Source organism: Ciconia boyciana, chromosome 11 (assembly GCF_034638445.1).
Source record: "Ciconia boyciana chromosome 11, ASM3463844v1, whole genome shotgun sequence".
NCBI classification, from domain to species: Eukaryota; Metazoa; Chordata; class Aves; order Ciconiiformes; family Ciconiidae; genus Ciconia; species Ciconia boyciana.
Window position 1 is genome coordinate 21,263,231 of NC_132944.1, and position 27,763 is coordinate 21,290,993.

A 27,763-nucleotide genomic window follows, 5' to 3' on the forward strand; every position below is an offset into this window, starting at 1 on the left:
TCTCACTTTACAAAACGCTTGCCTTATTTCTAATTTGAATTTTTCGCAGCTTCCAGCCATTAATTCTTGTTATGCCTTTCCTTGATAGATTAAAAAGCCCTTTAGTCCATGATATTTGCTCCTTGTAAAGGCACTTATACTCTGTAATCAAGTCACCTCTTAATCTTCTTTTTGATAAGCTAAGCAGATTGAGCTCTGGAAGTCTCTCACTGCAAGGCATTTTCTCCAGCCTTCAACTCATTTACATGATGTTTACGGGAGGTTTTCAGCCTCCCCCTCTCAAAGCTGGACTCCAGCCCGAGCGCAGCATCCCCGTGTCGACCACAGCAGACCTCCGCGCAGCATCCTGCCGTCGCTCGGGAGATAACCACCCGAGAGGTGAAAACACCGCCCAGCACCCGGCTTCGCCCGAGGAGCATCAAGAGCCCCACAGCACGGGCTCAGCCCCGGCCCCGCTTTCCAGGATGCCGGGCGAATGCCTGCTTTTTCCCTCCACGTCTAACTTTAGACTTGGCGATATCAAACCCCAATTTCTCTGCTAAACCAGCCCCACTCAGACCCAAGTGCTCTGAAGGAAATCTCACCCCTACCACCCCCCGGTCCCAGCATCCTCCGCCGGTCCCGTCCGCAGCCGTCTCGCATTTATCTCCACGTTACCAACGAATGTTAGCCCTGCAGAAGCACTCTCCAAACCGTTTCCATTCAGTGACAATTCCCCTCTGACGAGGACTTTTTGAGATCTGTCACAGAGCCAGTTCTTAATCCACTTAACACATGCTTTATCAATATTGTATAATGCTAATTTTTAATCAGAACGTTGTGTTGTACCAAGTCAAATGCTTTGTAGAAGCTTAAAGACATCACATCCCCACAGTCCCTCTTCTAATTCAAGTCATAATTTCACCAAAGAACAAAATGTGGTTTGTTTGACATAAAACTGCGTTGACTGGCATTAATTATATTCCTATCCTTAATTCTTTATTACCTGTATCCTGCACCAGTTTTTTTCCTTTAGTTTTCCTAAACCTGGTGTCAAACTAAGCGGTCTCTGACCATTTGGTCCTTTCTGCATCTGGGCAAAAAAACCGAGCACCTTCTCTGTTTCCTGGGCTTTTCTCAACATTCACTTATTTATTGCAAAGTCATGTTATCACAAATATCCACAGGCCACGGAACTCCTCGGCCGAGCCTTTTAGGACTCCTGAGTGCCAGATATCCAGACCTGGCAGTTTTCTAAACTTTATTGCTAGTATACGCTGTTTTGTATTCTCTTCATGGTGCTAATGGCCTGGAAAATACTTCAGGGAAGTCCATCATCCTTTCTGTCTGCACAGAGAGAGCAGCGGGTTGTGCGTCGAAGTCTCATCCCAAAATATCTACTGCAGGCCAGGGTCAGAGACAGGCCATTGAGCTAGATGGATCGCTGGCCTACGAACAGCAACTCTGATGTCGGTGTCTGTATTACGGAGAAATATTTATTGCTCAGTTATGCCTTTTCTGAATAATCATCAGCTGGTTTATTATCTCCATCAATAGGCCAGCCCTCATCAATGCCCTGCACTTTGCTATGTTTTATTTGTCTTGGACCTCTCTTCCCCTTCCTCTCTATTTGTCATATACTCGTTAGTTATTTTTAATTGCCGCCTCCCCAGCCATCGCCTCCGGAGGGTCAGGAGGTGGCTGGGGGGGTGCACGGGCAGCAGAGGTGGCTTACCGGGACCTCCGACATGGTGACCGAGATGTTCTTTGGCTGGACGGTGAGCTGGACGCACTGCCGCAGGTCAGAGGCAAAGCGCTGGGGCTCGTCCGCCCGCTCGCACCGGTCCTTGCGCGAGCATCTGGAGGGGGATGAAACCACCACGGTGAGGAGGAGAATCCCCTGGGGTCCTGCGTGGCTCTGGGCTGACGCCACGGCAAACAGACCCTTCGGCACAGAGGTGATGCCCAGCTGGGAACCACGGGTGCCCGAGGCCGGTACGGGACTTCTGGGGTCTTTTATCTTCAATTTTTCTTATTGGCACAAAGATGCCGAACCCGGGAGTCCGTGGGCCGGATTAGAGGGGCCCTTCAGGCAGCTTTGCCGTGCATGGGTGCTCATGAGCACAGCCCGGGCGCTGCGGGAAGGGATGGCAGACCCCTCGGACCGCTCCATCCCCCCGCATTTCGGGACCAAAGTCCGGGAGGGATGTCCCCAAGGAGACCAGCACTGGGGACAGACATCATTTGCAAACCATGGTTTGCTGGCGTGGGCCCGGGGCCGAGCCTGTGGTACTTACATGTTGTGGAGGACGCACCAGCCGCAGTGGGGGTCCCGGGAGCCCAGGCACAGCTCGCAGCTCTCGTACTGCTCGCAACTCTCCACCGGTACCCGCGTCACCTGCGGGGAACAGGCAGGGAGTGAAGGGGGACGGCTGTGTGTTTCCCCGCTCTGCCCACACAGACGGACCCAGCACAGACTCACGCCGGCCCGTTAGAGAGGAGGAAGCAGCCGTGAGCAGGCTGGGCCCCCCACCGTTGCCCGCTCCTCTCCCGGGCCCGGGCAGCACATTTGGAGGCAACACCTCCACCCCAGGGAGGCTTTTACCCCAACCAAGCTCCTTCCACCATTGCATCTCTGCAGGGCTGTGGGAATGGGCTGTGCCGGCTCAGCCCCCGCGCCGGCCAGGCACCCCGCGGCTGCCGCAGCCCTGCTCCAAAAGAGTTACCGGTCCTTTATTAATTGCTCCTCCAGATTTGATTAAAATCCCCTCGTTCGCCGAGCCCTTCGAGCTCCGTTACAACTGTTCATTTAATTACTTTCCACCAGCACTCTGATAACACCGAGCCGTAGCAGGGAAGAGAGTGGGTTTTATTAAGGAGAGGGGAGGAGAAGGGGGGGACGGGGAGGGGGTGCAGGAAGCAGGGAGCTCCCTGCTCACCCACCACGAGGAGCCGGCAGCACCAGGCAGCTGCCCGAGCCTGCTGTGCCCGTGCCTCAGTTTCCCCACTGCTCCCACAGGGCAGGACTCGCTCGTTAATTAAAATTTGCAAACTTCTCCACTGAAGGCTAAATCCAGGGTGCCCTCTCTCCTCCCAGCCCAGCAGGGGATGGGCTTAGCGTGATGACTACGGGGCTAGGATAAGGCTGGTCAACCAGTACCCTCCTGTTTGCATACCGATGAGGATACCTGTAGCGTTCCCATTTGTTTGTCCCCGACATCACTCCAGGCAGGTGGTGGCGAGGGGGTCAGCAACGGGTCCCCCCCAGACAGACCCCGCACAGGCACGTGCCGGCTCCCAGCAGCCACGGTGGCCCTGGGGGGACACCCCCAGTCCAGCTCGGCGTAACCCCCCCTCCCGCATCCACGGCTCCAACATCTCCCCCGCAGAGCGGAGGCTTAGCGGAGCCAGGCCAAGGACAGAAACACGGCCAGGGACAGAAACATGGCCAGGGACAGCTGCATGGAGGAGCCCAAACACAGTTCCTGCCCCTCCTGGAAAGCCACGGGTTTCCTGCAGCGGAGCAGAAACCAGAGACAGGCGCTGGGAGGAGGAGGGAAAGGGCTCTGCTTTCCCCACGGGGCTGTCTAGACAAACCCACGTCCCCACTCCAGCATCCTTCCCCCTCCCAAGCCCCCGGGCCGGCGGCCAGGAGACCTGGTACGCGCCGAGCTCAGCCACGGTCCCACCCGCACACACCTCTCCCGGGCAGAGCAGCGGAGATGCTGCGGGACGCAGGCACGCCACGTCCCAGCACGGCCGCCCTGCGTCACCCCACCAGCCACGGTGCATGTCCCTGCTGATGCCGGATCCAAAAAGCACCATCGCCGTGGCACGAACCCGCTTCACCCGCTCCAATGCAGCCAGTGGATGGATGAACTCGCACCCACAAGCTCTCCGGCAGGTCGGGGATCACACAAATGCTTGCAAAGCCAACCAAAACTTCTTATCGTGAGCCCCAACCACGCTGCCAGGACGGCAGTGCTGGATCCGGATCGTGTCTGTACGTCCGATGGGCTCAGCAGGAGCAGAGGCAGGGACAGAGGTGTGCACGCCGGGGTCTGGGTGCACACCGTCCCCTCCGCCCCGAGGTGCGAAAGCAGCCGCCCCAGAGGAGAAAAAGCCATTTGGAGCAAGGAGCTTCTGCTAACCTGCAAAAACCCTGCTTAGGAGGGGATGGCTGGAGCGGGGAGGAGGTTTATGGCCAGCCCCTGCAGCAAGGAAGGGTCAGGCAGCCCTCGGTCCCTGGGGACCACTGGGATTTCAAGCAGCTGCTGCTAACAGTTAATGCCCAGCGAGGAGAGGAGCAGCAGGGCCACAGAGTCAGTGCCTCGGGACAGTGTTTTTGCGGGGAGGAGCAGGGAGAAGCTGCCGCCGTGCCCTGGGACAGGAGCCTCCAGGTAGCCCCAACCCCAGGAAGCAAAGAAAGGGCAGACCCCGGCCAGGGAGCTGCCCAAAAGGTTTCCCAGCACGTGGGGCTGCGGGCTGGGGCGGCAATGTGGGCTGCCAAGTCAGGAGAGCGGAGGGGCTGCCGTCCCCTCCCCTTACCTGTTTCTCCGTCATGGCGTAGATGTGCTGGCGGTCGGGACTGAGCACCAGGTCTCGCAGGATGGAGCTGCCCTCATGGGCCACGACGTTCTCGTACTGCAGCGCTTGGTGCTTCCTCTCAGCCAGCAAGTCCACCAGGATCTGCGGGGAGAGCAAGGGTGGGTGAGCACGGTCCCACGTGCACCTCAGGGACTGGGATAGGGAACGTGCCCCGTTAGGGATGTCACCCCTCCATCCCACACCAGCGTGGCCACGCCATGGCCGCTGCAGCACGGCAAAATAGCAGCCGCTCTGCAAACATTCCAACCCTTTCCAGAAGACCAAACTGCAATCTTTTCTTCCCTTTTTTGCATTTGTCTGGTGTATTTGCACCATGTTTATGCTGATGGCGTTCACGTCTCTCCCGGGAGGGAAGCCACATCCGTGGTTCTCACGCTTCACCCCCTGCTGCTCAGCCCCAAAGCCCCTCCAACTCGCAGCACGGCACACACAAGCCCCTAGCTTGCAGCAAAGCAGCAAACTCCATCTAGCCGCAGCGGTACCAAAAGCGGCTCGCACGCCGCACCACACCAAGCCGCGGCCGGGCAGGATGCTGCGGCGCACGCAGGTAGGGCTCTCATCTCCCCATCCACCAGAGGAAATGCTTGGGCTCGTGACCGGGGAAGTCAAGAGGGTCTCAAGGAAGCTGAGGGTCAACAGAGGTTCAGAAAGCGCCTTTGTTCCCTGAGCAGGAACGTGGCGAAGGCTTTAATCCCCTTACGGCTTGTCGTTACGTTAAAGCTCTTCCTAAATACACCGGTTTCTGGCTGTACCGGTGATAACCACGTCAGGAGGCACCACAGGGCTGGAGGCACCCACCGAGCAGGAGCTAAACTCGGCTGTGCTACTTGCTGTAACCTGATTGCCACCTCCACGAGCGAGAGATGCTTTCTGCTAATGCCATCGCTTGCGATACCCCCAGACTCAGGCTGTCCCTCGGCATGGGGCAGCCTCAGGGGAGACAGTGCTGCAGAAACGGCTCAGTGGGTCTCCCATGGGGCGGGGGCCACGCCAGCAGCACATTCTGCAAAAAAACTCAGTGGCAGGCAGAGAAGCGGCGTGCCCGGCGAGACGGAGCAAACGCTGCCCGGGACTGGCTCCACACTTCTGCCGGCACACGCAGGGAGCCCGTCCGGCACCCCCATCCGTGGGACTCGGGATCCCCCCTGCTGCACGGGGCCAAATCCACTGCTGTGAAGCACCCCTCAAAATGCATCCCACAGCCCTGCCCTGCTCATCGCACCCGCTCCCACGGCCCAGGACAGCCGTGCCCAAGCCCTCGTGCCCCCCACAGCAGCCATCCCGGCCGCCCTGTCCCCCTCCTGCAATAAATCGCCGCCAGCATTTGCATAGTTCCCAATCAGGAGGATACAGGGCCGGGAAAGCAGGATCCCGGTGTGCAGCTGATTAGCATGGAAATGTATGCGGCTCACAAACAAACCGGGGCCCGTTTAATTAGAGCGGCGCCTTTGATTCACCGCCAGCCTCCTGCATGCACCAGCCCCGGATTATTTTTAGGCAGTTTTACAAAACAAATGTATTTAATTAAGAAAGAGACCCCTGAGCAGCCAGAGAGCGAGGAGTCCTGCACAGCACCGAGCAAAGGGGCCGTCCTCTCCCCGGGGGATGCGGTGACCGGGCTTGCAGGGCCAAGCTAACTCTTGGGAGCCCACGGCACAGCCAAAAACCCCCTGTACGTCCTGCTGCAGGACTGAAGAGCCTTTGCCATAACCCAAACTGGTCCTGGTACTTACCCGCCTTCTCAGCATCCTGTGCCAGACCCCTGCTCTGCTCCCCATCACTCCCGCCCTGGGTACCACTGTGTGCTGGGGAACCCAGAGATGCCAAAAGCCCGTCCTAAAGCCTCTGCCTGCCCTTCTGTGGGCCGGTGTCTTTCTGCCCAGGTCCAGGACCGCATTTGCTCCTACTCCAAACATCAGAGGAGGTCAAGCCCCAGACACCAGCGGTACAGGGCGCCGGGGCAGCCCCTGCCCTGTGGCACCCCTTGCCCAGCGGTACCCAGCATCGCCCCCGGACCAGCCCTGCCTCCCCGCATCCCCGCACACCTCGCTCTCCTCCTGCCTCTCAGCTTCCCCCCTACAAAGTCCTGTCCAAGGCAGCTCTCCAGCGGAGGGTAACAGGGAGCATCCCCCCTCCCCAGCAAGGCACTGTTTCCCCTCCTTGCTACAGCAATGTGACAAACGCACCTTTCCAACCCTTTTATGGGCCGCAGTTGCGGCGCAGAAGAATCGATATAGTTTTACCCTGGTTCTAAAATAGATCTATGGCTGGATGTCGCGTTGGCAGTAATTTTTAACTAGCGAGGTAATTTCCCCATTACATTATTGCACTGCGCAGTGCTGGGAAAGAGAAAGAGATGTATTAAAAAAAACAACAGACATGAAGCACTTCCAGTTAATTTGAGGCTCCAGGAAGAACCTAAAAATACTCTCGGTCGTCAAACGGGGCTGGAGCCCAGCCTGCCACATGTCATGGTGCTCCGGCGGGGGGCACGGGGCCACCCCAGGCATGCATACGCAGGAACCCTTCCTCCAGCACCCCTCCTCCCACCAAGGATGCTCTATAGGCGGGTTTGGGATTCAGGAAAATGAAATTTGGAAGACCTGGCCATCAAGTTGTTTTCTGGTTGGCCAAAAGGCAGGGCATGAGGGACTTTTTGAGTTAGCTCGTGTAGGCAGACCAATCCTGCCACTTCTCCCCAGCACCAGGAGACCACTGGCAGGCAGACCCCGGCATCATCCCACGCCAGGAGAACCCGACCGCCCACAGCGCCCGCTGCTGTGCGGGCAGAGGTGGGAACCCGGCATCAGGGCCATTCCAGCGGGATCAGCGCGATGGGAACCTGCTCATCCCGGCTGGCGGGAAGGGCACGGGCCGTTTGGACCATAGCGTGGCGGAGCGGCGCGTGGGATGCACAAGGTGCCTCCCATCTGATCTCTTACAGACACAGAGGGATCGCTCCCCCCCCCTCTCCCTGCACCCGTGGGGCAGCGGAAGGGGGAGAGGATGCGGTTTAATCAGAGCAGCCCCCCTCGGAAACACGCTCCTTCCTGCCCACCCTGCCTGCCTTCCCACCTGGGGGAAAAGACATTTACCAAAAATAAATAAATAAATAAACCCATTAACCTTTCTCCTCATCCTGACGCTGATATAATTACCCAATACTAATAATTACTCACACTAATTTCTCGCTCAGGATTCCTGCCCTCGCTCTTGCCTGCCTTGGGCTGGCTTCAGGCAGCGGCTCGGCGGTGCTGCCTCCTGCGAGGGGCCGGCAGGAGCCCTGGGGGGGTGGCCGGACCCCGGGGCCGTGCCGAGGTGGAGGAGCAGGAGCCAGGGTTGGCTTGTTGGGCTGCTGCCTTATTAAGTAAACGGAGGGACCAGAGGCAAGAAATTACAAGCTCCCTGCTAGGGTGAATCATCTCAAAGCAAGCCCGGAGGCTTTCTTCTGCAAGAAACCCACGTGCATGCCTTCCCCACCCAAGCGAGAAGCCTACGCCACCGGGCGAGCACCCAGCACAACTTCAGTTTGAAGGGGTAAGGGTTTAAGACCTGGTCCCCCAGAAGCCGAGCGGGCTGGTGGAGGCAGCGCATGGCCAGGAGATGCAAAGGCGTCTCACCTCGCCGAGAGGCCCCTCGCCTCCCAGGCCATGGACAACCCTGGCAAGGAACGGTGAGGGAAAGGACAGCACGCAAGGCTTCGACCCCCGGGCACCCCGGTGTAATGAGTGACCGCATGCAGCACGCCCCGGCTGGGCAGAGGGAACGTCCTCCCCCAGGAGACCCAGAGAGGGTTCCTGCGGATGGTCTGGTCTTGGCTGGAGAAGGGAACTGCCATCCCATACGGGTTTTGGAGGAGGAGAGCACATCGCCTTGCTAAGAAGCACGTAAGGTGCAGGGTCACGGCCGGACAACAGCACCGGCCCGTCCTGCTGCTGCCTCGAGCCCCGATGCTCCCTGCAACGCTCGGCGCTCTGTTATAAACCATGATGCTGGAGCGTCCAGAAGCTTCTGCAGGGCCCAGGCCCCACCACAGCCAGCGCTGGTGAAGAGCCGCTGCCCTGAGGAGCTCTACAAGACAAGGCTGGGACCTGAAACCCACGTGAAAGGCACGGGGAAGCGAAAGCACCGGGCAGGCAGAGACAACGCATCAGAGGCGAGACGGCTCCTTCCTCTGCAGCACGCTCGCTCCCCTGGGCAAGACGGCCTCCAGGCTCGTCCAGGTGAGGAGGAACCTCCCCGCTGCCATAGCTGCTGCCTGACTGCCGCTCACCAAACCGCCAAGGGGAAAACCTCTCGGCGTCCTTACGGCCACCAGCAACGGGCACAAGGCGGAGAGGAGCATCTCCCCAGGGCCGCCTTTGGGAAAGACGGGTGATGAGAGGAACGACGGGCAGCAGCCGTGACCTGGCAGCAGGTCCGGAGGAGGACGGCGGCAGAGGACGGGGCTTTACAGCTCAGCCCAGGCCAGGGACGGCAGGCAGAGCGGGAGGAAGCACAGCCGGAGAGGGAAGGCAGCTGCAGACATGCCAAGGCTGCTTTTGGATTTAACGTGCGCCAGCAGAGGTCTGGCCGGGGCCCCGGGGGTGCTGGGGTGGGCCATCGGCTCCCCAGAGCACCGAATACAAGCTCTCGGGGGAACACGCGGAGGGTCACCAAGAAACCCGGTCTCACCGCAGGGGACACCCCCAAGGACACCGCCGGGAAGAGGGGTCTCCCCCCCGCGGGGCTCTCCCACCCCGGCCCTCCATCTCCCCACCTCCGGGCTCTCAAGCCCCCATCCTGGGTCGCAAGCGGTCCCCTGCAGACCCCTCCTCCGGGTAGGAGAAGTGCTCAGCCACGCTTTGTACTCTTATCTGTCCAGGGCTGTGATTAATTCACAGCGGCTGGCAGCAGCTACAAGAGGAGCGTGCTTTTGCCCACCTGCCACACTTCAAAGGCAGGGACTTATCTGCCTGAAACACACTCTGCAGCCTTTTCACGGGGACCCTTTCCAGTTCCAGGGGGCTCGCGCAGCGCTGACGGGCAACGCAAAAGAAGGGCTTATTTACGGGAGTGCATTTCAAAGCCTCCCCCCTTCCCTCCCAACACTCACTGGGGGAAGCGGAAAGTCCCCCAGCCCCGGGGATGTCCAACAGGGACAGAGACTGAGCAGTGGGGACGAGACGGAGCTGCGAGGATGCTGGAGCGAGGTCCCTGTCCCACCTTTGCCCACGCCCTGGTCCCCTCCCGCCCCGTCCTCTTGCCAGCGAGCAGCTCGGCGGCACGTCCCTGAGTCGGGAGGAGGAAAAAGCTTTTGACACGTGCGGAGGGCAGAGTCCAGCCCCGAGACCGAAACCTTCCCCTCCCCGTGCCGCTGGTGCCCACGGCTCAGGGACCCCCGAAGCCCCGGGCTCCTGCACCCAAGCCAGTAGGTGCGCATCCCCCCTCCGTGGGAGCAGGGGTGGGCTAACACCCCCAGCATTCTGCTTTGCTTTTGGCACCGTCTGCCCACCGGGCACAGGACAGAGCAAATAAAACCAGGAGAGGAACGGGTGCCAGCAGAGCTGATCCCCAAACCACGGGGCCACCTCCCAGAGGCAATAGAGGACCCAGGCGGCCTGGCCACCCTGGCGCGGAGGTGACAGCTGCCGGGGAGCGTCACACAACACCGCGCCAACGAGCCTACAGCCGGAAAGGGAGTATCCTGCGCCCAGCCGGGAGGGCTGGTGGGGAAGAGGGACCCCCCCGGGGTGCCAGCCTGCACGGCCCCTCCTGGCACGTGGCCTGGGCTCACCCCGAGGCAGCAGGCGACACGGGGATGGGGACATCGGCTGCCCCTCCACATGCCTCCCCCCTGCCAGCCGTCCCCCAGGGACCAGCAGCACCGGCAGCTGCCGCCCGCACACCCCTCTCCGGTTTCCAAAGGAGGGCGAGGGGTTTAAAATGAAGTTCCTGGATCAGCTGCTCCGGGGACGGGGGGGAGGACGGGGAGGGGGACGATGCACTCCTCTCCCCCACCCCACGCCAGGAAGGTGCAGGGGCTGCCCAGCGAAACGCGGGGCCGGGAGCAGCTGCGGGGCTGTGGCATCAGCCGGGCTGTGGCATCAGCCGTTTCGGGGGGGGCACAGCTGGCGGGGACGGGGGGCTGAGTGCTGCCAGAGAGGGAGGCACCAGCGTGCAAGAGCGGGGGGAGGCAGCGGCTCCTGCTCCCTCCCGCTGTACTACAGGTTACCAAACTTTGGCGTCCAAGGGGACGAGGATACGCCTCCAGTTTTGCTCAGGCATCCAGAAAATCGTCACCAGGAGAGCCCCGGCCGTGCTTTACCAGGGCTCGCTGAGCAGCGGACCCGGCCAAAAGGGTACGGGCGGCCGGCGGCGAGGGCACAGGCAGGGTTTTGGGGTTGCGTCTCCCAGAGGGTCGCACCCGGGGCTGGGGACAGGACGGCCCTGCGGAATCATCCCAGCTATGCGGGGCGGGCTGGCAGCTGGCACCCCGGCTACCTCTGCTCCCCCCGGCCGGCCACCCTCCCTCCCCGCCAGCTGCCCACGCAGGAATGCACCGGCCGGGCGCAGACCGGACACATGCCTCCTCCCAGGCGGGCAGGCAGCTGCCTGCTGCCGGCTGCTTGAACCCGGCACGCCGGGGCCCCGCAGACGCGGGTACTGTCCTCCCGGCCCCCTCTGCGGAGAGGAGGATTCGCCAGCCCCTTGCGTGGGGCTGGGATGCTCCTGCCTCCCCACTAACCCACCAAGGGAAAGGGGAGAGATGAGCTGCCTACTTCCATTGAGGGAAACCCATTCACTTTATAAAGATGAAAACAAGCAACGCTTTCATCCCGGGCCCGACATCGCCCTGAGCCAGAGAATATTGGGACTTTAATTATATCAGTATAATAAAGCAAAAAACGAGGAGATGCTTAATCTAAATCAATGCTCGTAACAGCAACAAATGCCAGCGACCTTCCAACACTGACAGATATGACACCAGTTAATCTAACCGCTTTCAAAGTACACGTTATTACCGGTGCATCGTCCCCGGGCAGTATCCTGAGCTCGGCCACGCGGGCTGAGGACAGACACACTCGCTGCACCTCTCCAGGGAGGTGGGGTGGGAATTGCGTGATGGCCCTGGGGTTTGCCGCAGGAGAGAGGGGAAAGAGGGAGGCAGGGGGGTGACCCTGCCCAGCAGGACCCCAAAACACAGCACCGCCTTCCCCAAAAGGCCTCAATTGCCGCCTTCTTTCACTATCTTTTCCTGTATTTGTGGGTGGTTCAGCCACCCGCACGAGTGGTTCTTCCCCCACGCCGATCGGGCTCTGCAGAGCCAGCCGGACCAGCACCAGCCCACGCGGCACGGCGCGGCACGGCACAGCACGGCACTGACCAGCCTCTCACCCACCATCTGCAAACCTTCCCAAAACCTCCCCTGAGCAGGTCTGCCCGCACTGCTCCCTCAGCAGGACGGGGAAATACAGCCCAACACACCGCTCCAGCAATCTTGACAGAACTTAAACACCGTCAGAAAAATCTTTTCAATCTTTCTGTACCAAAACCAAACTGCTGGAAAGAGGGAGTGAGTGCCAGCGCACCGCACGGGAGCAGCGCCTTCGCTGGAGTCAAACCCAGGTGCAGGAGGAACCGATGGAGGCAATGAAGCAGGGGGAGGAATTACAAGCACCCCCCCGTTGGGAGCCACACAGCATGGGACGCGTTAAGGCACTTGCCCTGCTCCCCTCCCAGCAAAGCCCCAGGTCCCGTCACCATCCTCCCACCAGCCCCCGGCCCCACGGCTGCTCCGGCGGTCTCGAGCCATCGATTTCCCAGCTTTGCCCTTCAAAACTCTCCTGGCTCAGCGCCCGGTTCGTATCGTCTAGTCACTCAGGAGCAAAATATCTCTATTATTGTTGCAATTATTTCCCAATAAGCATCGCTCAGGGCTGAGGCAGTCAGAGGGGGGCCCCCGACAAGCAAATCGATGGGCAGCCTCTGCCCTGGGGGCTGCCGGGGACCAGGCAGGAGGCACTGGCAGCTGCCAAGCGGCACGGGGAAGAGCAGGCAGAGGACGGGGGAACCCAGGGACCCCTCCACACAACGCCATGGCCCGGCAGGGTGGCAGTCCTTGGTCTCTGCCATCCCTCGGCCGAGCAACGGTGATGCAAAATAACCCGTGCACGGAGCGTGCACGCAGCCACCAACCCCATGCACTCTGGATGCAATGCAAGGGCTTTACCTCCGAGGCGCTTCACGGATAAGAGAACCCATGGGAGCTCCAGGGCATCAATTCCCCGGGTCGGGTGCGATGGAGCATCCCAAAACCACCTCTCCTGCCGCACGGTGCCTGCAACCTGGCTGTGCCCTCTCCAGCGTAAATGCACAGCGAAACCCCAGCACCGGCACCTCACCGCAGACCCATCCTTCTCAAGGGAGGGGAGCGCAGGCAGGTAAGTGAGTCCCGCTGTTTCTCAAGGCATGGGAAGAGAGGAGGGAGCTGCGGAGGTAGGAGAGCCCGGTAACGGATAGGGAAGGAATTTTAGCCCTGCAAAATGGAAGGTAAGGGCAGAAAAAGCACACAGCAAAATGGGATGGGGACCTTCTCACTGCGTCCCGCTGTGGAGGAAAAAGCCCTGGGTGACAGCAGTGAAGGGCAGAGCACATCACAGAAATACAGGATTATTTTTTTTCCCGTTCATTAATTACTGTAGGCATCCCGAGCGTCCCAGCAGGCCCCAGGCGCACTGAAGCCGTGGCAATGTGTCACCCCCCCGGCTCCCATGGGACTCAGACTGCACGTGACCAGCCTGGGGTGAGTTAATACCTAAACGTCCCAGAGAAGTCCCTGGGAAGAAAGCTCTCGCCTGAAGGACTCAGTACTCAGTTTTCCAAACAAAAGCCGTCCCTTCACTGCCAAGGCACCAGCTCCTCCAAGGGGACCGCATCCTTCTGTCCCATGGGGACCAGCCCGGACCCTTGGCTTCCAGTCTCCTCCGATGCACGGCCCATCGCCCCGGCTGGCAAGCACAACAGACCCAGAACCACCATCCCCAGCCCCTCCACAGCTTAGAAGTTGCTATTTCTCCTGCAAATCCAAAGCACCACTTATTTTCCTCCTAACAATGCTGCTTAGTTCAAAAGGGAGGCACGAGTCCCCCTTCCCGAGCCTCGCCACGCTTCTGACCATGCAACCAGACCAAGATAACCACAACACAAATGCCGAGGGCTCGTCCCACCACCCTCGCCCTCCTGGCCGCTTGGGACATGCCTACGGTCAGGGGCTCAAAGCCCCACGCTGCCTGCCAGCAGTGATGGGGACGCTCCTCTTTCCGGATCTCTGTCAGGGGATCCCAAAAGGCAGGGAGGAGGTAGCGGAGCTTCGCCAGGGATGCGGCGGGGAGGAAGGACAGGTTCCCGGGGCTGCAGCACAGCTGGAGATCAGCTGGATCCTTCCTCCCGCCTCGGCTCCAGGAAAATAGCTGTTTCCTTCCCGGTGCCTAAAACAACACAGCAGCAAGAGAGGAGCTGCCCACGGACAAGGCAGGGGCCGTTGGTCTTGCAAGCAGAGAAGCCAGCGGCAGGAAAAGCCCAGGCAGGGGAGGCTGTGGAGGGACGGACCCTGAGGGGAAGGTCTGCTCCGGGGTACCCCCCGCAGTCGGGTCCCCTCCCACCCCAGCACCCACACCAGCACCATGGCTTGCATCTGGATTTATCCATCCATCAGACTTCCCTTTGGAGCCCTACACCCCGCAGCATAACCCCACAAACTCCAAAGCCTTCTGCAACCCCATCTCAGCAGCTCCCAGTCCATTCAGCTCCGGCCGCACAAGTGCACCAGCCCTTACTTCCACGGTATACAAGCCGAAAGCCGTTTGCTGCAGCAATACATTGCAGCAAGGGGGATATAATAGCAACTAAATCCACTGCCCGGTCACCTCCACCCAGGGAGAAGGACAACACTGACTGCACAGGGGGGATTCGGCTTCACCCGTTTAACACCGGCTTTGATCCCTTCCTACCGATCAGGCTTCTTGTCACCGCAGCTCTGGGCTGTCCTGGTTTTTTATCTCCCTGGACAAATCACATCAGGCTGCCCAGGAAAAGCTGATAAGCAATAAACGATCAGGGTCTAAATATTGCAGGGCATAGTGACAACATTAAATATTAACACCCAGCACAGGCAGCAGGACTGGACACGCAGAATCTCTTACAAATTCAACAACAAAATCATACATCGCATGATGTACCTCACGCAAACGTAACCCATGGCATCAGGAGGAGGTGGAAAGTTACAGCCACACTTTTTTTTTTCTTTTTTTCTTTTTAGATCAACGTCTCCACTATTGACACGCTGCAATCAAAACTCCAGGCTCTGCCTTTCATCCCAAAACAGTCCCTGCTCCAAACATAAGCACCTCCAAGATTAGAGGAGAAATCTTCCACCGCACCACGCTCAGCGTTCCCGGTGATAACAGCCAGCTAAGCCTGGCTCCAGGCTCAGCGCGATGGAGAGCGCCTGCAAATATTTTGCTTCAAATATACTCAGACCCTCTCGCTCGTTCCACCTTGAGCTCTCGACGTGCTTGCTAAAATTCCCTGCTCTCACCTTTTGTTTGCATTTCAGGCTTCGTTCCCACACCCTGAACCTCTGGCCCTCCTACAGCATCTCTAACCCCGAGAGCCACATCCCTGGCCACACTACACCCCTCTCCGCATCTCTGTAAAGCCGGGGAAACCTGTGGGGCCGCAGCTGCCCACCATGCAGAACTTGGAGTGATGAAAACCACTTCTCTGCAGTGGGCTCTCCATTCAAAACCAGGATGAAAATTAGGCTCTTCAGTCTGTGGATAGGAGCAATTTCGAAGGAGAGATTGAGAAGATTTAAATATAGAGATTGCTTTCCCCAAGGATGCAGCTCGAGATATTTAAGAGCTCAGGTTTTACATGGCATGGATTTCCTTTGGCACCGATGCAGAACTCCCCACCCCGCTTCTCCAGGCAGCAATCCCTTCTTTAGGCTGTCGGGGAGCACCGGGTCCCGTCAGCTAACGCAGAGCACAATGGCGACTGCAGGGCTCACGCGGGAGGTAAACTGGGGTGCAGGGGGGCTGGAGCCCCCCCGGAGCTTTCCAGGTGCGACAGCACCCGCCCACAAATTGCTGTAAGCCCAGCTCTTGCAGGTCCGTGCGATGGGAAACACAGAGCCCAGCTAATTCTAAATAAAGGACCCCTGGGCACGTGGGGCTGCTCCCTGAAAGCCCAGCTCTTGCTAAGACCAGACCAGAGCACGTGCCGCATTCAAAACCAAGTGCTCGGAAGATCTTTGAGGAAGACCTGCCACCCTCCCCACCATCCCCACCGCTGCCAGGGGACCTCAAGTGAAGCCGCCACGCGCCGCGACTTGCCAGCACCGTGGGCAAGGAGCCGCTCCCAGCCGGGGATGCAGGCTGGCACCCAGCAGCCCGGCGAGAGACGGGCAAGCAGCGAGCGTGGTCGGACCTCACCGGCCCGATGCTGGAGGAAGAGGAGATGGGGACGGGCAGCCAGCACCCCGATAAACAGCTTTATCCTGAGATGCAACCCTAGCAGGCACCCATCGCACGCCTGAATATCTGTAGAGGGAGGCCAAGGGGTGGGAAATGATGTTAATTAAAGTTTTAATTACTGTAACCAAACGAGTAGTATAATTACTTTATTCTCACAGAGACTTCAAACTGATTAAGGGCCACGTGCGCAATCTTCGGGTTGATGCGGTTTTTAATTAAACGTGCCGTCAAAGACGGTGAGAGGGGCGGGCAGGACGATGGCTCAGCCCTGCCTGCTCCTGCCCGCACCCCCCGGAGACCTGGTGCAAGGAGGGAGCCCAGGCTGGCAGAGACACGACGGTCAAGAGCAGCAACTAGTGCAAAAGGCCAAAGATACAGCTGCTTTGAGAAGACCGAAGTCAGGAGGATGCACGGGGGCGTCTCGAAGGAGAAGCTCCTCTCCTACACATTGGCCCTCAGCTTCACATTCCCCCAAAACATCTACCTTTACAAACATCTCCAAAACAACCCCGCGCGGGCCCCGAAAATATTAATGAACTGGGGCTGCCAACTGGAGGGAATGATTAAAAAACAATTTTGCAAAGGTATCCTTTTCAAATAATAATAATACTAAAAGACAAAGCAGTAGAAATTAAATTCCCAGTCCCCTACCTCAAATAAATAGTATCAGAATTTGAAATGAGATATAATTACCCCGGCAAGGTTAAAGCCGCTAATGCACACGGAATACAGAATCACCATCCATCATAATCATATCTCATATCGCAGCCATTATTTATAATTAGGAGGCACGGTTTAAAAAACATATAAAGACGCCCATGCAATGCAGTAATTCTTCTGTTATTGCTCCTGGAGGGCCAATCCTGCTCTGACTTGTGGAGTCCAGGATCAGGCAAATGTAATTCCCCAAAAACCCCCAAAAGTCATTCCCAAAAAGCTCCTTGCCGGGAATGGAAACCCACCCCAGCCCACCTGCGAGCCCTGCCTAAGTGCCGGGCTGGCGGCAGGAGGACACAGCCGGGCTGCGCTGGATCTCTCCCAGCCGTTTCAAACCCAAGCAGGCTCCCAAGGCATCCACACAGTCCTTCTCCCTTAACTATATTGAATTCATGGGGTTTTTTCCCCAAATGCCAGAGCAGGAAGAGCAGAGCTGAGCAAACACCACAGCCACAACCCGGCTCAGCGAGGCGATGGCCAGCCTGCTGGGCTTTGCCCGGGCTTTCTCACCTGCTGGGTGGTTTGTTACCTATTTTTAAAACCACAGAATAAGTTAGAGCAAAAGCTGGGGAAACCAAAAGCTAACCCTGAAAGCTGCCCTCCTTTGAAGCACGGGCTTTGCAGGCCGCCCCCGTGTCCCAGTGAAATATTAACAAGCTCCCAGCAAAGCAGGAGGAAATTACCCTAAATGTATTCTGGGGAAGCCCGCAGACGGCAGTGCCCACACGGCAGAGCCTGGCTCTCGAGGTACCTCTCTCCAAATCCCTTCTCCTCCCAGCAACGAGGAGCAGCAACTCTGCAGCCCCACGGGGACACGCAGCAGCTCCAGCGCACACGCAAGCGCTGAAGCCGGAGCAAAGCCCTTGCACAGAAAAGCACAAAACGCCGGGACATGGTGGGGTACGCAGCTGGTTCAGAGCCCCAGGAGCCTGGGAGAGGCGGTTTTGTATCCTTCAGTGGCAAATTAGAAAGCAACAGCAGTTGGAGAGGGTGTCCCGGGGACACAGGGCTGCGGTGGCAGGGGCTACAGCAAAAGCCCAGGGATGAGGCTGCGGAAAGGACGTGCACGTGCGTGTGTAAATCTAAGCTACGGTGGTTTTGGAGATGGAAAGGCAAGCTGGGATAAGGACGAGGAGAGCTGAGGCACAGCCAGAGAGGCACAAGTCCCCAGCAGAAGCAGCCGTGAAAAGGAGCTCAGCCCCACCGCTGGCTGCCTGCGGCCCAAGGGAAACAGCCGAAGCCGGCTTGTCCCACCAGTCTCATGACTCTTACTCACAAGCAGAGCTGCACTTTCTCAGAACTTTCATTAAGTTGTAAAACATGAAAAAAATAACAAGGGGGGGGGGGGGGTGAATCAAGAAAAAGCCAGCTTGCAGACGCCCGTACAAACACACGCTCTCCAGAACCCAGGAAATACGTTTCTGAGGAAGGTTGCTGCAAACACAGCGAAACACCAGCCGGAGTTTCCAGCCAGGGTCCCCTTACCGGAGGTGCTGCGCTCCTGCGGCACGAGAGGACGACGGGCGCAGGGAGCGGCTGGCAGGGGGGCAGAGCCAGAGAGAGGGGCTCTGAGCAGAGCAGCACCACGCTGCTGCACCACAGAAGGGGGGGATGAGCCTTTTGGGGCTTCAGCCACCATGCCCACGCGGCCGCCGGCTCTCCGGGGCAGGCTGTCTTCTCGCATGGTGGGTACCAGCCTACGCGCCCCATCATGAACGATGGCTCTGACAGCCGGGGCCGTGCACAGGGGACGTGGGACATCTCTTGGGCTCGCGCTGAGCGTTTTCCAGCTCCTCCTCCATTGCAGACAGCCAGCGCACTGCTCAACGTGCCAAGGATCAGGCCAGTCTTGCAGGATCAGATAAGTTTGGGGAAGACCAAACTTATTGCAGCAAGGGGGATATAATAGCAACTAAATCCACTGCCCGGTCACCTCCACCCAGGGAGAAGGACAACACTGACTGCACAGGGGGGATTCGGCTTCACCCGTTTAACACCGGCTTTGATCCCTTCCTACCGATCAGGCTTCTTGTCACCGCAGCTCTGGGCTGTCCTGGTTTTTTATCTCCCTGGACAAACCACATCAGGCTGCCCAGGAAAAGCTGATAAGCAATAAATGATCAGGGTCTATCCCGATCAGGGTCTATCCCGAGGCCATCGCCTCGCTGAGCCGGGCTGTGGCTGTGGTGTTTGCTCAGCTCTGCTCTTCCTGCTCTGGCATCACCTCGGGATGCCGGAGAGGGGATGCTCCCACGGGGCTATGGAGGAGGAGCACGGCAAAGCCAAAGGGGACTGGGTCATCTCCCCACAGCCGGTGCCTCCCCAGGCTCTGAAATGGCCATCAGCACCTCGCCGGGCTCTGGCTGCCGTCCTTCAGCCATCTCAGCCCCGATGGCACACACCAAAAGGACTTTTAAACATCAGTGGCGGCGAGTTTACCACAACCAAAAGGAGCAGAGAGAGGAGGAGGTGCTTTGCAGGATCGGGCAGAGCATCGCTATTTGCCCTTCCAAGTGCCGAAAACTAATCCCCCCTTCCCCCTTTTTTATCCCATTGAAAACTTGACAGAACCTCCTAGCGCTCTGCAGTTGAAATTGGCAGGTCTTAAATTAATTGACTGCAATTTTACACAACAACATGTTTAGCTGCGAGCTGGCCTGCGGCCCGCTTGGCTCGCCACCGCTCCCCAGACACTTTTCAAGCAACCTCCAAAACTTCATAACACATCTAAGGCAAGGCGAGCAGGCTGCCAACGTGACCCGCTCCCTGCCAAAAACCAGCCCTGCCTCCCCGCGCCCCGGCCCCGACCCTGCTCCAGCTCCTCCGGTGTTTTCCCCCGCTCTCTTTAATGGCTTGTTAAATTATTCTCATCGTCTCCGAGGATTTTTGCTCCTCCAAACGGCGAGGAGCACGGGGTGGGCTGGGTTACGGGCCCGCTGCTTTGCCATGGAAACGGCAGCAATGGGACCGATGCATGCAACAGGGGCGAGAAAAGTCAGGGGTTTTTTCTTATTTCGAGCCATCCTGACGCATTCCTGCTCTCCTTCCGCTTATTACCCCAAAGCCCGAAGCAAAAGACGACGAGGCAGTGGCGGGTCTGCGATGTCCCCATCCGGGGCTGGGTGCTTGGGGTAATGCAAAAAACACACAACCCCAGCACCCAGGAACGAGACGGGTGCCTGCCACCCACCTCCCAGCCACCCAAAAAACCACCATGCTCTTTGTAGGAGAGGTCCTGAGCTGGCATCGCCACTCGCAGGGAGCCTGCCTGCAGCCCAGCCCCCACCACAACGCCGGGCTGGTCCTGGCTGGTCCTGGCTCAAGGTCCCCGAGCCTCCCCGTGAGCTCCTGCGAGACGCTGCCGCCGCCTCGGCCAAGCGCGAGCTCCAGCGATGAGTCAGCCCCGGCTCCCAGCCCTCATCTAATCCCGTCCCGGTGCCGGGCGGCTTTCCAGGGCATGTCCGCAACATGAAAGCCGTGCTCTCGCCGCGCTGCCGGGTCGAGAGCCGGAGGAGGAGAGGAGAGGATTGCTCCGGCTCTGCCTAGGACTTGGGTCGAGCAGCTGATGCTCTGCGAAAGCCAAACTGGGGGTGGGTTGTTTGTGTGATTTCATTGCTTGAACAAACAGAAACATCCTGTATGTGATTAAGAGCCTTTATGAAAAACACACCAGTGCCGAGCCCCGCAGCTGGGGCCGAAGGTACGGCTGCGGCTGGAAGGCAGCGCGCAGCAGGGCTCGGCCGCGCTGGGGTGAGCAGAGCTGCGAGGCAGATTCACGCAGCCACAGCATCCCAGGGATGTTTCAGGCCGTGCACGGAGACAGACATCTCCCCCTACGAAATCATCTCCCCCATAAAATGTCTTTTTTTTCGTGCCAACCTTCCCAAACTCTCACTTGCTCTAGGGAGCAAAGGGCGCAGGAGGGTTACCCGCAGCCCACGAGCCGCAGACGATGGCTGCGCGGGGAGAGGCAGCCAAGGCGCTAACATCACTCTGAAGCATTAATTCTTCCCTTTATCACCTTCTGCCCCAGGATATCAAAGTACTCCGTGCACGCCTATAGCTCGCTCCTCCTTTTGGCTGCAGGCGTTGCCCTCCGCAGATGGCACGGAGGAGAAACGGGAGGCGCAGGCAGAAGGGAACCGACCACAGCCATCCCCTCCTCGCCAAAAAAAGGAGGACTCCAGCTCCTGCCAAAAACCAGGACTTGCCTGGACTCGTGCGGCCGTCACCTCCGCAGCCCCTGCCCTCCGCTCCGGCAGAGCTGCCTCTCGGGAACCGTGCCGAGAAAACACATGCTTTTGTTTAACGAGACCAGGCTGAGGGGGGAAAAAAAAAAAAGCCCTTGAACATTACACATGCACACACACCCCCCAAAAAAAAAAAGAAAATTGAAGTTTTGAAGTTGATTCTCTTTGGCAAGGTTCAAAATAGGGCAAGGTTTTTGTTTTTGCTAGGAGGCTTTAAAAAAAATTAATGTATTTCATCCAAACCCTCCTTGAAACATTCTTGACATTTATTACCATAAACTTTTCCTCCAATTAATTGCTTCTATACAACTATCATTTTCCTGATGAAAAACATCACCAGAAACTTGCAAGCCGTTAAAAAATCGCTCAACTTCTCTCTCTGTTTCTCCCTGCTCACGAGCATAAACAGAATTAGGGAGGTTAGGGGGGTCAGAAACAACAGTTTTGACTCAACAGCCTTGGCCGGCAAGAGCTGCCGCCTGCAGCAGGGACACCGAGGGCAAGACTCGGAGCTCACTAGATGCTTGCAAAAATACCCCACTCCGCAGGTACGTCGTACCACCTCCGGCGCTGACTCAGGAACGCACGCTGGGCCAAGCCTCAGCCGAAAAATAATGTTCTCGGGGATTTGGGACGGGTTTATAGCCGAGGCTTTCGCAGCACGGCGGTGAGGATGCTCACGCAAGCACGGCGGCACACGGGAGGAGGGTGGAAACGAAGCCGAGCAGAGCTGAGCGGAGATGCTCCCATGCCAGGAGCAGGGCACCAAAAGCCACCTGGGCAGATACGGTGTCGGGGAGGACCAGAGCTGTTTGCACGTTCTTTAATTGCTTCCATTTCCAAAATGAAGCCCAGGTCTTGTTTCAGTAGCCTGGGCAAGCAGGCGTCGGGCAGAAAGGCATCGCCAACTGCAGTCTGAAAGGATGAGGCTGCGGAGGGGAAGGCAAGCTGGTCCAGCTTGGAGGGGAAGTCCAGCTGATGCTGGACTCCGTGAAGGAGCACAGAGGAAGCCCCTCCATGGCTCCCCACCTCTCCTTAAGCTGGTTGGATGCTGTTGCTCTCCACCTCTGGAATCAGTGGCTGAAGGGGGGACGAGGCGCAGGGAGATGCGCTCGAGGCACCAAGGAGCACGCGTCAAGCAGCAGCAGCAGCAGCAGCAGCAGCGCGCCTCGAGCAGCAGCAGCAGCGCGCCTCGAGCAGCAGCAGCAGTGCGCCTCGAGCAGCAGCAGCAGCAGCAGCAGCAGCACACCGCACAGGCGTCGCAGGCAGTAGGTGCCATCCCGGCTGTGCCAGCCCCCACGCAGCCTCTGGCCAGAATCACTGATGCTGCCATACAACCGAATTACCGCAATTTAAGGAGCTCTCCCGCAGATGAGTGGCGGTACCACGTCGTCACACAGCGTGCCCTTAGTCACAGAGATGAACCGCACTTGGAAGCTCGAGCAAGCACGTTTCTCACCCCCCATTCCCTCCTCCTCCATCCCCACGCCAAAAGGGAGCAACTTTTGCCCACTTAAAACGAGAAGCCACTAGAGAAAGAAGCCAAAGCTCACACAACTGAGAGCCCGGCCATCCCGCTTCCCTGCGGCATCGAAGCCAACTCATCCCGCTGGGAGCAGAGCCCAGGCATCCCGTTCCCAGGTTGTTTGCTCCAGCCGCAGGCTCACACTTTCCCACCAGCAGATTCGGGGGGGAAGGAGAGGCAGGAAGGAAACCCCAGCTGAGACAGGGAGTGTTTATCTCACCTGCTAGAAGAGAAACACATCTTTAATTTTAAACGTTGAGCGTAAAAACAGATCCCTCGAGACTCATAAACATACCAGAAAGAGAGGGAGAGTAACACCGAGAAACCCTGGGGAAATAAATGGAGAATTCAATTTGGGAAGTTCCCATCCCCCGCGTGGGGTGGGAATCAGCTGGCACAGGCCACGCAGGCAAGGTGCAGTTTTTGGGTCTTTTTAAAGGACTTTGCTCATTTCTCACAAAAAACACCACATGCATCACCCCCCTCCAGGAAACCAAGCACCACAGCAGTGAGCCCAACCCCATCCAGCATCTCCATCCCGGGGGGCAGAGGCTGCTCCCCTCCTCGGCCACGAAAGCTGCTGGTACAGAGCGCACCGGGGGAACCCACCGCCTGCACCCCCCAGCCCTCCAGCCGTGCCTGCCACCCCCGAGGTCCTGCGTCCCAGCCTCCTCATCGGGGCCGCGGAGCCTTTCTGCGTGGCTGCATACGTACCAGCCTCGCTAAGACACCCGTCTGCCACAGCTAATTACAGATGCAGTCACACTGGCCAAGACGCAGACCTATTTTTGGAAGCTTTTAAAGAAAAATAAATACATACGTGTATATATATACACACACACACATCAAAACTGCATCATATTTTTCCTCTGTGAATTTTTTCAGTTGCATTTTGCTCAACAGCTGCCAGTTCACTTTGACCACTGTCAACTGAAAGCAAAAAGCCAGGGGAGCCAGGGAACAGCCAGGCACTGACCCAGCCTCTGAGAGCAGCAGACCTGCTGCCTTCACAGCTTCCAGGACTGCAAACTGCTCTACAGACCTCAAGCTTGGCCATGAGCACCCCTGCTGAGCCCAAAATCCACCCTCAGAAGGATTTTGCTGCATCTTTCAGTGAAAATTTAGCTTTAAGTCCTGGTTGGGAAGAGCATCACCAGTGACACGAGTTTGGTGGAGCTCAGGTTTTGGTAGGGGTTGATGCTGGGAGGATTGGAAGGATGCGAGAAGACCGGGGAGAACTTCTGCAGGTGAGAAAAGCCCTGCTAGAGCCACGTGGATGCCATCTCCTTTGGGGTGGGAAACGGGACCTGAGGTCCCCGAAGGAGACGGCATCCATGTGTCTCCAGCTCTCTCCTCCCCAAGCTCCACCAGAGAACAGCCACACCAAAATCATCCACACGTACGTTTAACATCATCCCTTCATTCTCCACTGCCCCAGCTCCCACCCACACAGCTCCACAGGTCCGTCGCATCCCACAAGGACACCAAGTTGTCCCCAAAAAAGCAAGGAAGCCCCTTACCTCTGCAGCCGCCTGACCCAGCGAGCAGCATCACCAGCATTAAGCCTCCAGCTACGGCAGTACCAGGTTTGTTCTGCGGATGCCGGCACATAATTAAGATCTACGGGGGTCTGTCAGTCACCAAAGGGGAAAAAAAAGGCAGGGAAACCTCTCCTGGGACAGCAGAAGCCTACATGTTACTGGTGCCAGGGTGCCCCAGGGATGCTGATGGGGTGGTGCAAATCCAATCCACCCCTGGAGCAAGCAGCCGGGCTCTCCGTCCTCCAAACTGCCTCTTCTTTGTGAACCGTAACCCCCCCAAAAACAAGCCTGTGTTCCCCCAGTGCAGCATCGCTCCTAACTCTTGCTACAAAGGGAACCGCCCCAGTTAGCAGCCCCATGGATATTGCAACCCAGGGTGGCCCTGGAGGCAATCCCTGTTGGGAAAAGTCAGCGCTGCATGCACGGGAGATGGGGTGCTACAGCATTTGAGGCTTCGATGAGCACCCCAAAGCAAGGGCTGGGGGAGGAGAGCATGTTTGCATGGGTCTCCTCACCCCCGAGGAGAAGCCCTCCAGGATGCAGATCCAGCACAAGGAAATGGCTCCTCTGCCTGCCCTTGCCAAGCAGCATCCCTGGGACCAGCAGGGACCAGAGGTCTCCAGGAGCAGCTGGAGATCAGCAGCAGGATGGCCAGGAGCCCTCTGCCTGGACCCATCCATTGCCAAACCCTCCTCTGGTGCCCAGACCTGGGGGGCAAATTCCCTGGCCCTGCCCTCAGCAAAAGGGACAGCAGGGACACCCCCCCAGCAGGGACACCACCACCCCCCCCTCCCCACTAAGGGGGCTGGGGGGATGAAGGGACCTTCCCAGGGCTCCAGGCAAAGGGAGGAGAGGACCAGGGAAGGCAGAGCCTGCAGAGAGCAAGCCCCCTCCTGCCCCAAAACACTCTCATTAACCCTTCCCTTCCTGGCCAAACCACAGAGCTTGGACCCACCGGCTCTCAGCCCGCACCGCAGCAGCAGTGGGGAGCAGGACGGGAAAGCTGCACCCCAAGAGTACACACAGCCTGGGGAGCAGCAGGACAACCCCCCCTCTCCCCCAGAGCATCGACCTTTCCCTGGCTCGTCCCCAAAGAGGGACCGCCGGCGGGATGAGCGGCATCCCCACCACCCCGGAGCCGCGCACAGCCACGCTAGCACACAAATTGCTTCATTAAATTTCATCACATTAAGCCAGTTTCATGAATTTAACATTGTCCCCGGACTATTGTTTGCCTGAAAATTAAATTACAGCAACATTTGTTGTTTCAACGAGTCTGTCAGTCAGGGACGGGGCCAGAGGAGGGGATGCAGGCGCAGGAGGGCGATGCCGTTTTCGCAGCGGGACTCCTCCGGGTGGGCGGCTCCGGCGAAGGTGGGAAACACAGCCGTGGCTTCCTTCACAGGGGAGGGAGAAGGGAAGAAGTAAGCTAACATGCTGTTTCAACCCAAGCCAACCGTGCCAGATATGGAGAGGCAAGCCAAGCAACCCGGGAAGGGAAAGCATCACCGTTTTGGAGCGGACAAAGGCTCCGACCGGCCCCAGCAGCCACTGGCCGGCGCAGCAGAGCGTCATCCCGTACCCCCCCGGGCAGCACGGACCCCGGCTACGTCCGCACGAGGAGCTCGGCGTGGCAGTCCGGGGCTTTTTGATCTTTCCAGATTACAAAGCTTTGCCGTGTACAGGAACACTCTGAAAAATCTCTCATTTATTCTTCCTTTTCCCTTGAGCAGCTCCTCTCTGCAGTATCAGAAACAAAGGTGACAACCTTTTGCTTTGTAAAGAAAACCGTCGAGTGAAGCGGACTATAAATAGCACCCAAAACTGACCCGCATCCCCAGCCGAGGGGAATGAAATGAAGACGAGTGAACGAACAGCTTCAAGGTCAGGGAGACTTTTTTTTTTTCCCCTTTGTTCAAGGTCTGGTAATTTTTATCCACACAGGAGAGCAATCCAAAATACATCACTAGGGTTGTAGCTAATAAAAACCATGCGGGCTTTTTCAGCCCAGTGTCGTTTCCTTCGCCCGTACGGGGATTACGGCAGGAAAGAGATGCTTCCCCCAGCACCGGCTCTGCCAGCACGACACCCCCCCTGCATCCCCTCACCGAGTGCCCCGGCCGTGCCAGACCTGTCCCGGCACAGAGCAACCAACCAATGCTGCCCTCAAGAGCACGAAGCGTGGCACAATTAAAGCGCGATCAGATTATCCTGCCTTTCTCCACGAGACTGTAGGGATGCTCCCCACCGCCACGTCCCGTCCCCGGTCTACAGAGAGATGGCTTGTCACACAGCGCTGGCTCTCTTCCTTCTCTCCAGCTGCTAAATGGCATTAAAAGAACTAAGCATCCATTAAATAAAACTTTCCCACTATTGCTTCCCATGTAGACAATTGCTCTCGCTGCCACAGGGAGGTTTCGCGCCGGCGGCTGGTCCACAGGCGCACAAAGAGCGAGGAGGTGCCAGGACCGGCTCTGGTACAGCACGGGCCACCCAGGGAAAGCACCCGGGGGCCCCAAAATCCAGCACCAAACCCCGAGCGATGGCACTTCCCCTGCCTGTCACATCCCCCACTGCTTCGCCCTGCAGCCCCACTCTCACCCTCCGGTCTCGACCCAACTGCAATGCTAAGGAAAGGGAGAGAGGGGGTTATGGGGAAATTTCCCAGCTTGGAAGCAGCTGGGGGGCATGCAGGGAGGTTTATTCAGTGCAAAGCCCTTCAACACAGTTCCTCTGAGGTGAGATACAGGAACCTCAAGGACCCACCAAAGGGCAGGAGAGGAAGAACGTGAGGCTGGTGTGCAGCAGCCGGAGCTATTTCGAGCACTGGTGGGGGAAGAGAGAGAAAAGAGAAAGGCAAAATGGAGGAAAAAAGTAAGAAGGGGAAATGTTTCCATTCTGGGTAGAAAGGGAACGAAAAGCGGACGCGGTACCTGCAGTCCATGCCATGGACTCGGCGCTTTGACGTCCCTCCTGCCCTGCCTGAGATGCTCTGTCCCGCTACACCACCTCGGCTCTGCCCACCAGCCTGCTCCAATCCACCCTCAGCCACGCAACGGCGTCCAGTCGAGGGATTAAAGCAAGAACCCCTCAAACTCATCTCCTCATGAAGCGCCATCATGTAAAATGCTAAGCGTTATCCTTAGCGTGGTGGCCTAAACCAGGATTAGCATGCACACCCCCAAGTCTGGGAGACCCCTTTCCTTAGCTGGGTGGCACATCTAAACTCCGGTGCCGTGGCTCCAGCTCTGCCGCCCTTCGATGAGCAGAGCTCCCAGGTATTTGCTCATCCGCAAGGCACGGCAGGATTACCAGCACAGCCCTGATCCCCGGGTTTGTCTGCCCTGTATCACGCAGGCTAAGTATTACCCAGGCAAGATGCAGGCTGAGCACTCCGGTCCCACCCCGGGTGCTTCTGGGGTACTCGACGGGATGGGGTGTAACTCCTGTCCCACACCCCGCCACCCCACAGGTCAGCCCCTGGGAGAAACAGGGGCACAGTCCCAGGGGTCTGCACCCTTTCCACCACCCAGCGCCCGCCCCAGCTCCTCCACCTCCGTATTTCACCCCACAATGCCGAACCCGCAGGACACCTTCCTGCTGCCTTCCCCGTCAGTACCAGCC

At 58.3% G+C, this 27,763-nt stretch overlaps 1 protein-coding gene across 1 annotated transcript in view; it reads right to left on the reverse strand.

Moving 5' to 3' along the window:
- PLXNA1 (plexin A1) overlaps nt 1–27,763 on the reverse strand; it is a 123,981-nt gene that overhangs the window by 66,082 nt on the left and 30,136 nt on the right. The window contains exons 4-6 of the mRNA XM_072875598.1: nt 4,528–4,668; nt 2,277–2,377; nt 1,715–1,838 (exon numbers count right to left, since the gene is read on the reverse strand). Coding sequence (XP_072731699.1) covers nt 1,715–1,838; nt 2,277–2,377; nt 4,528–4,668 — 366 coding nt within the window. The remainder of the gene's footprint in view (nt 1–1,714; nt 1,839–2,276; nt 2,378–4,527; nt 4,669–27,763) is intronic.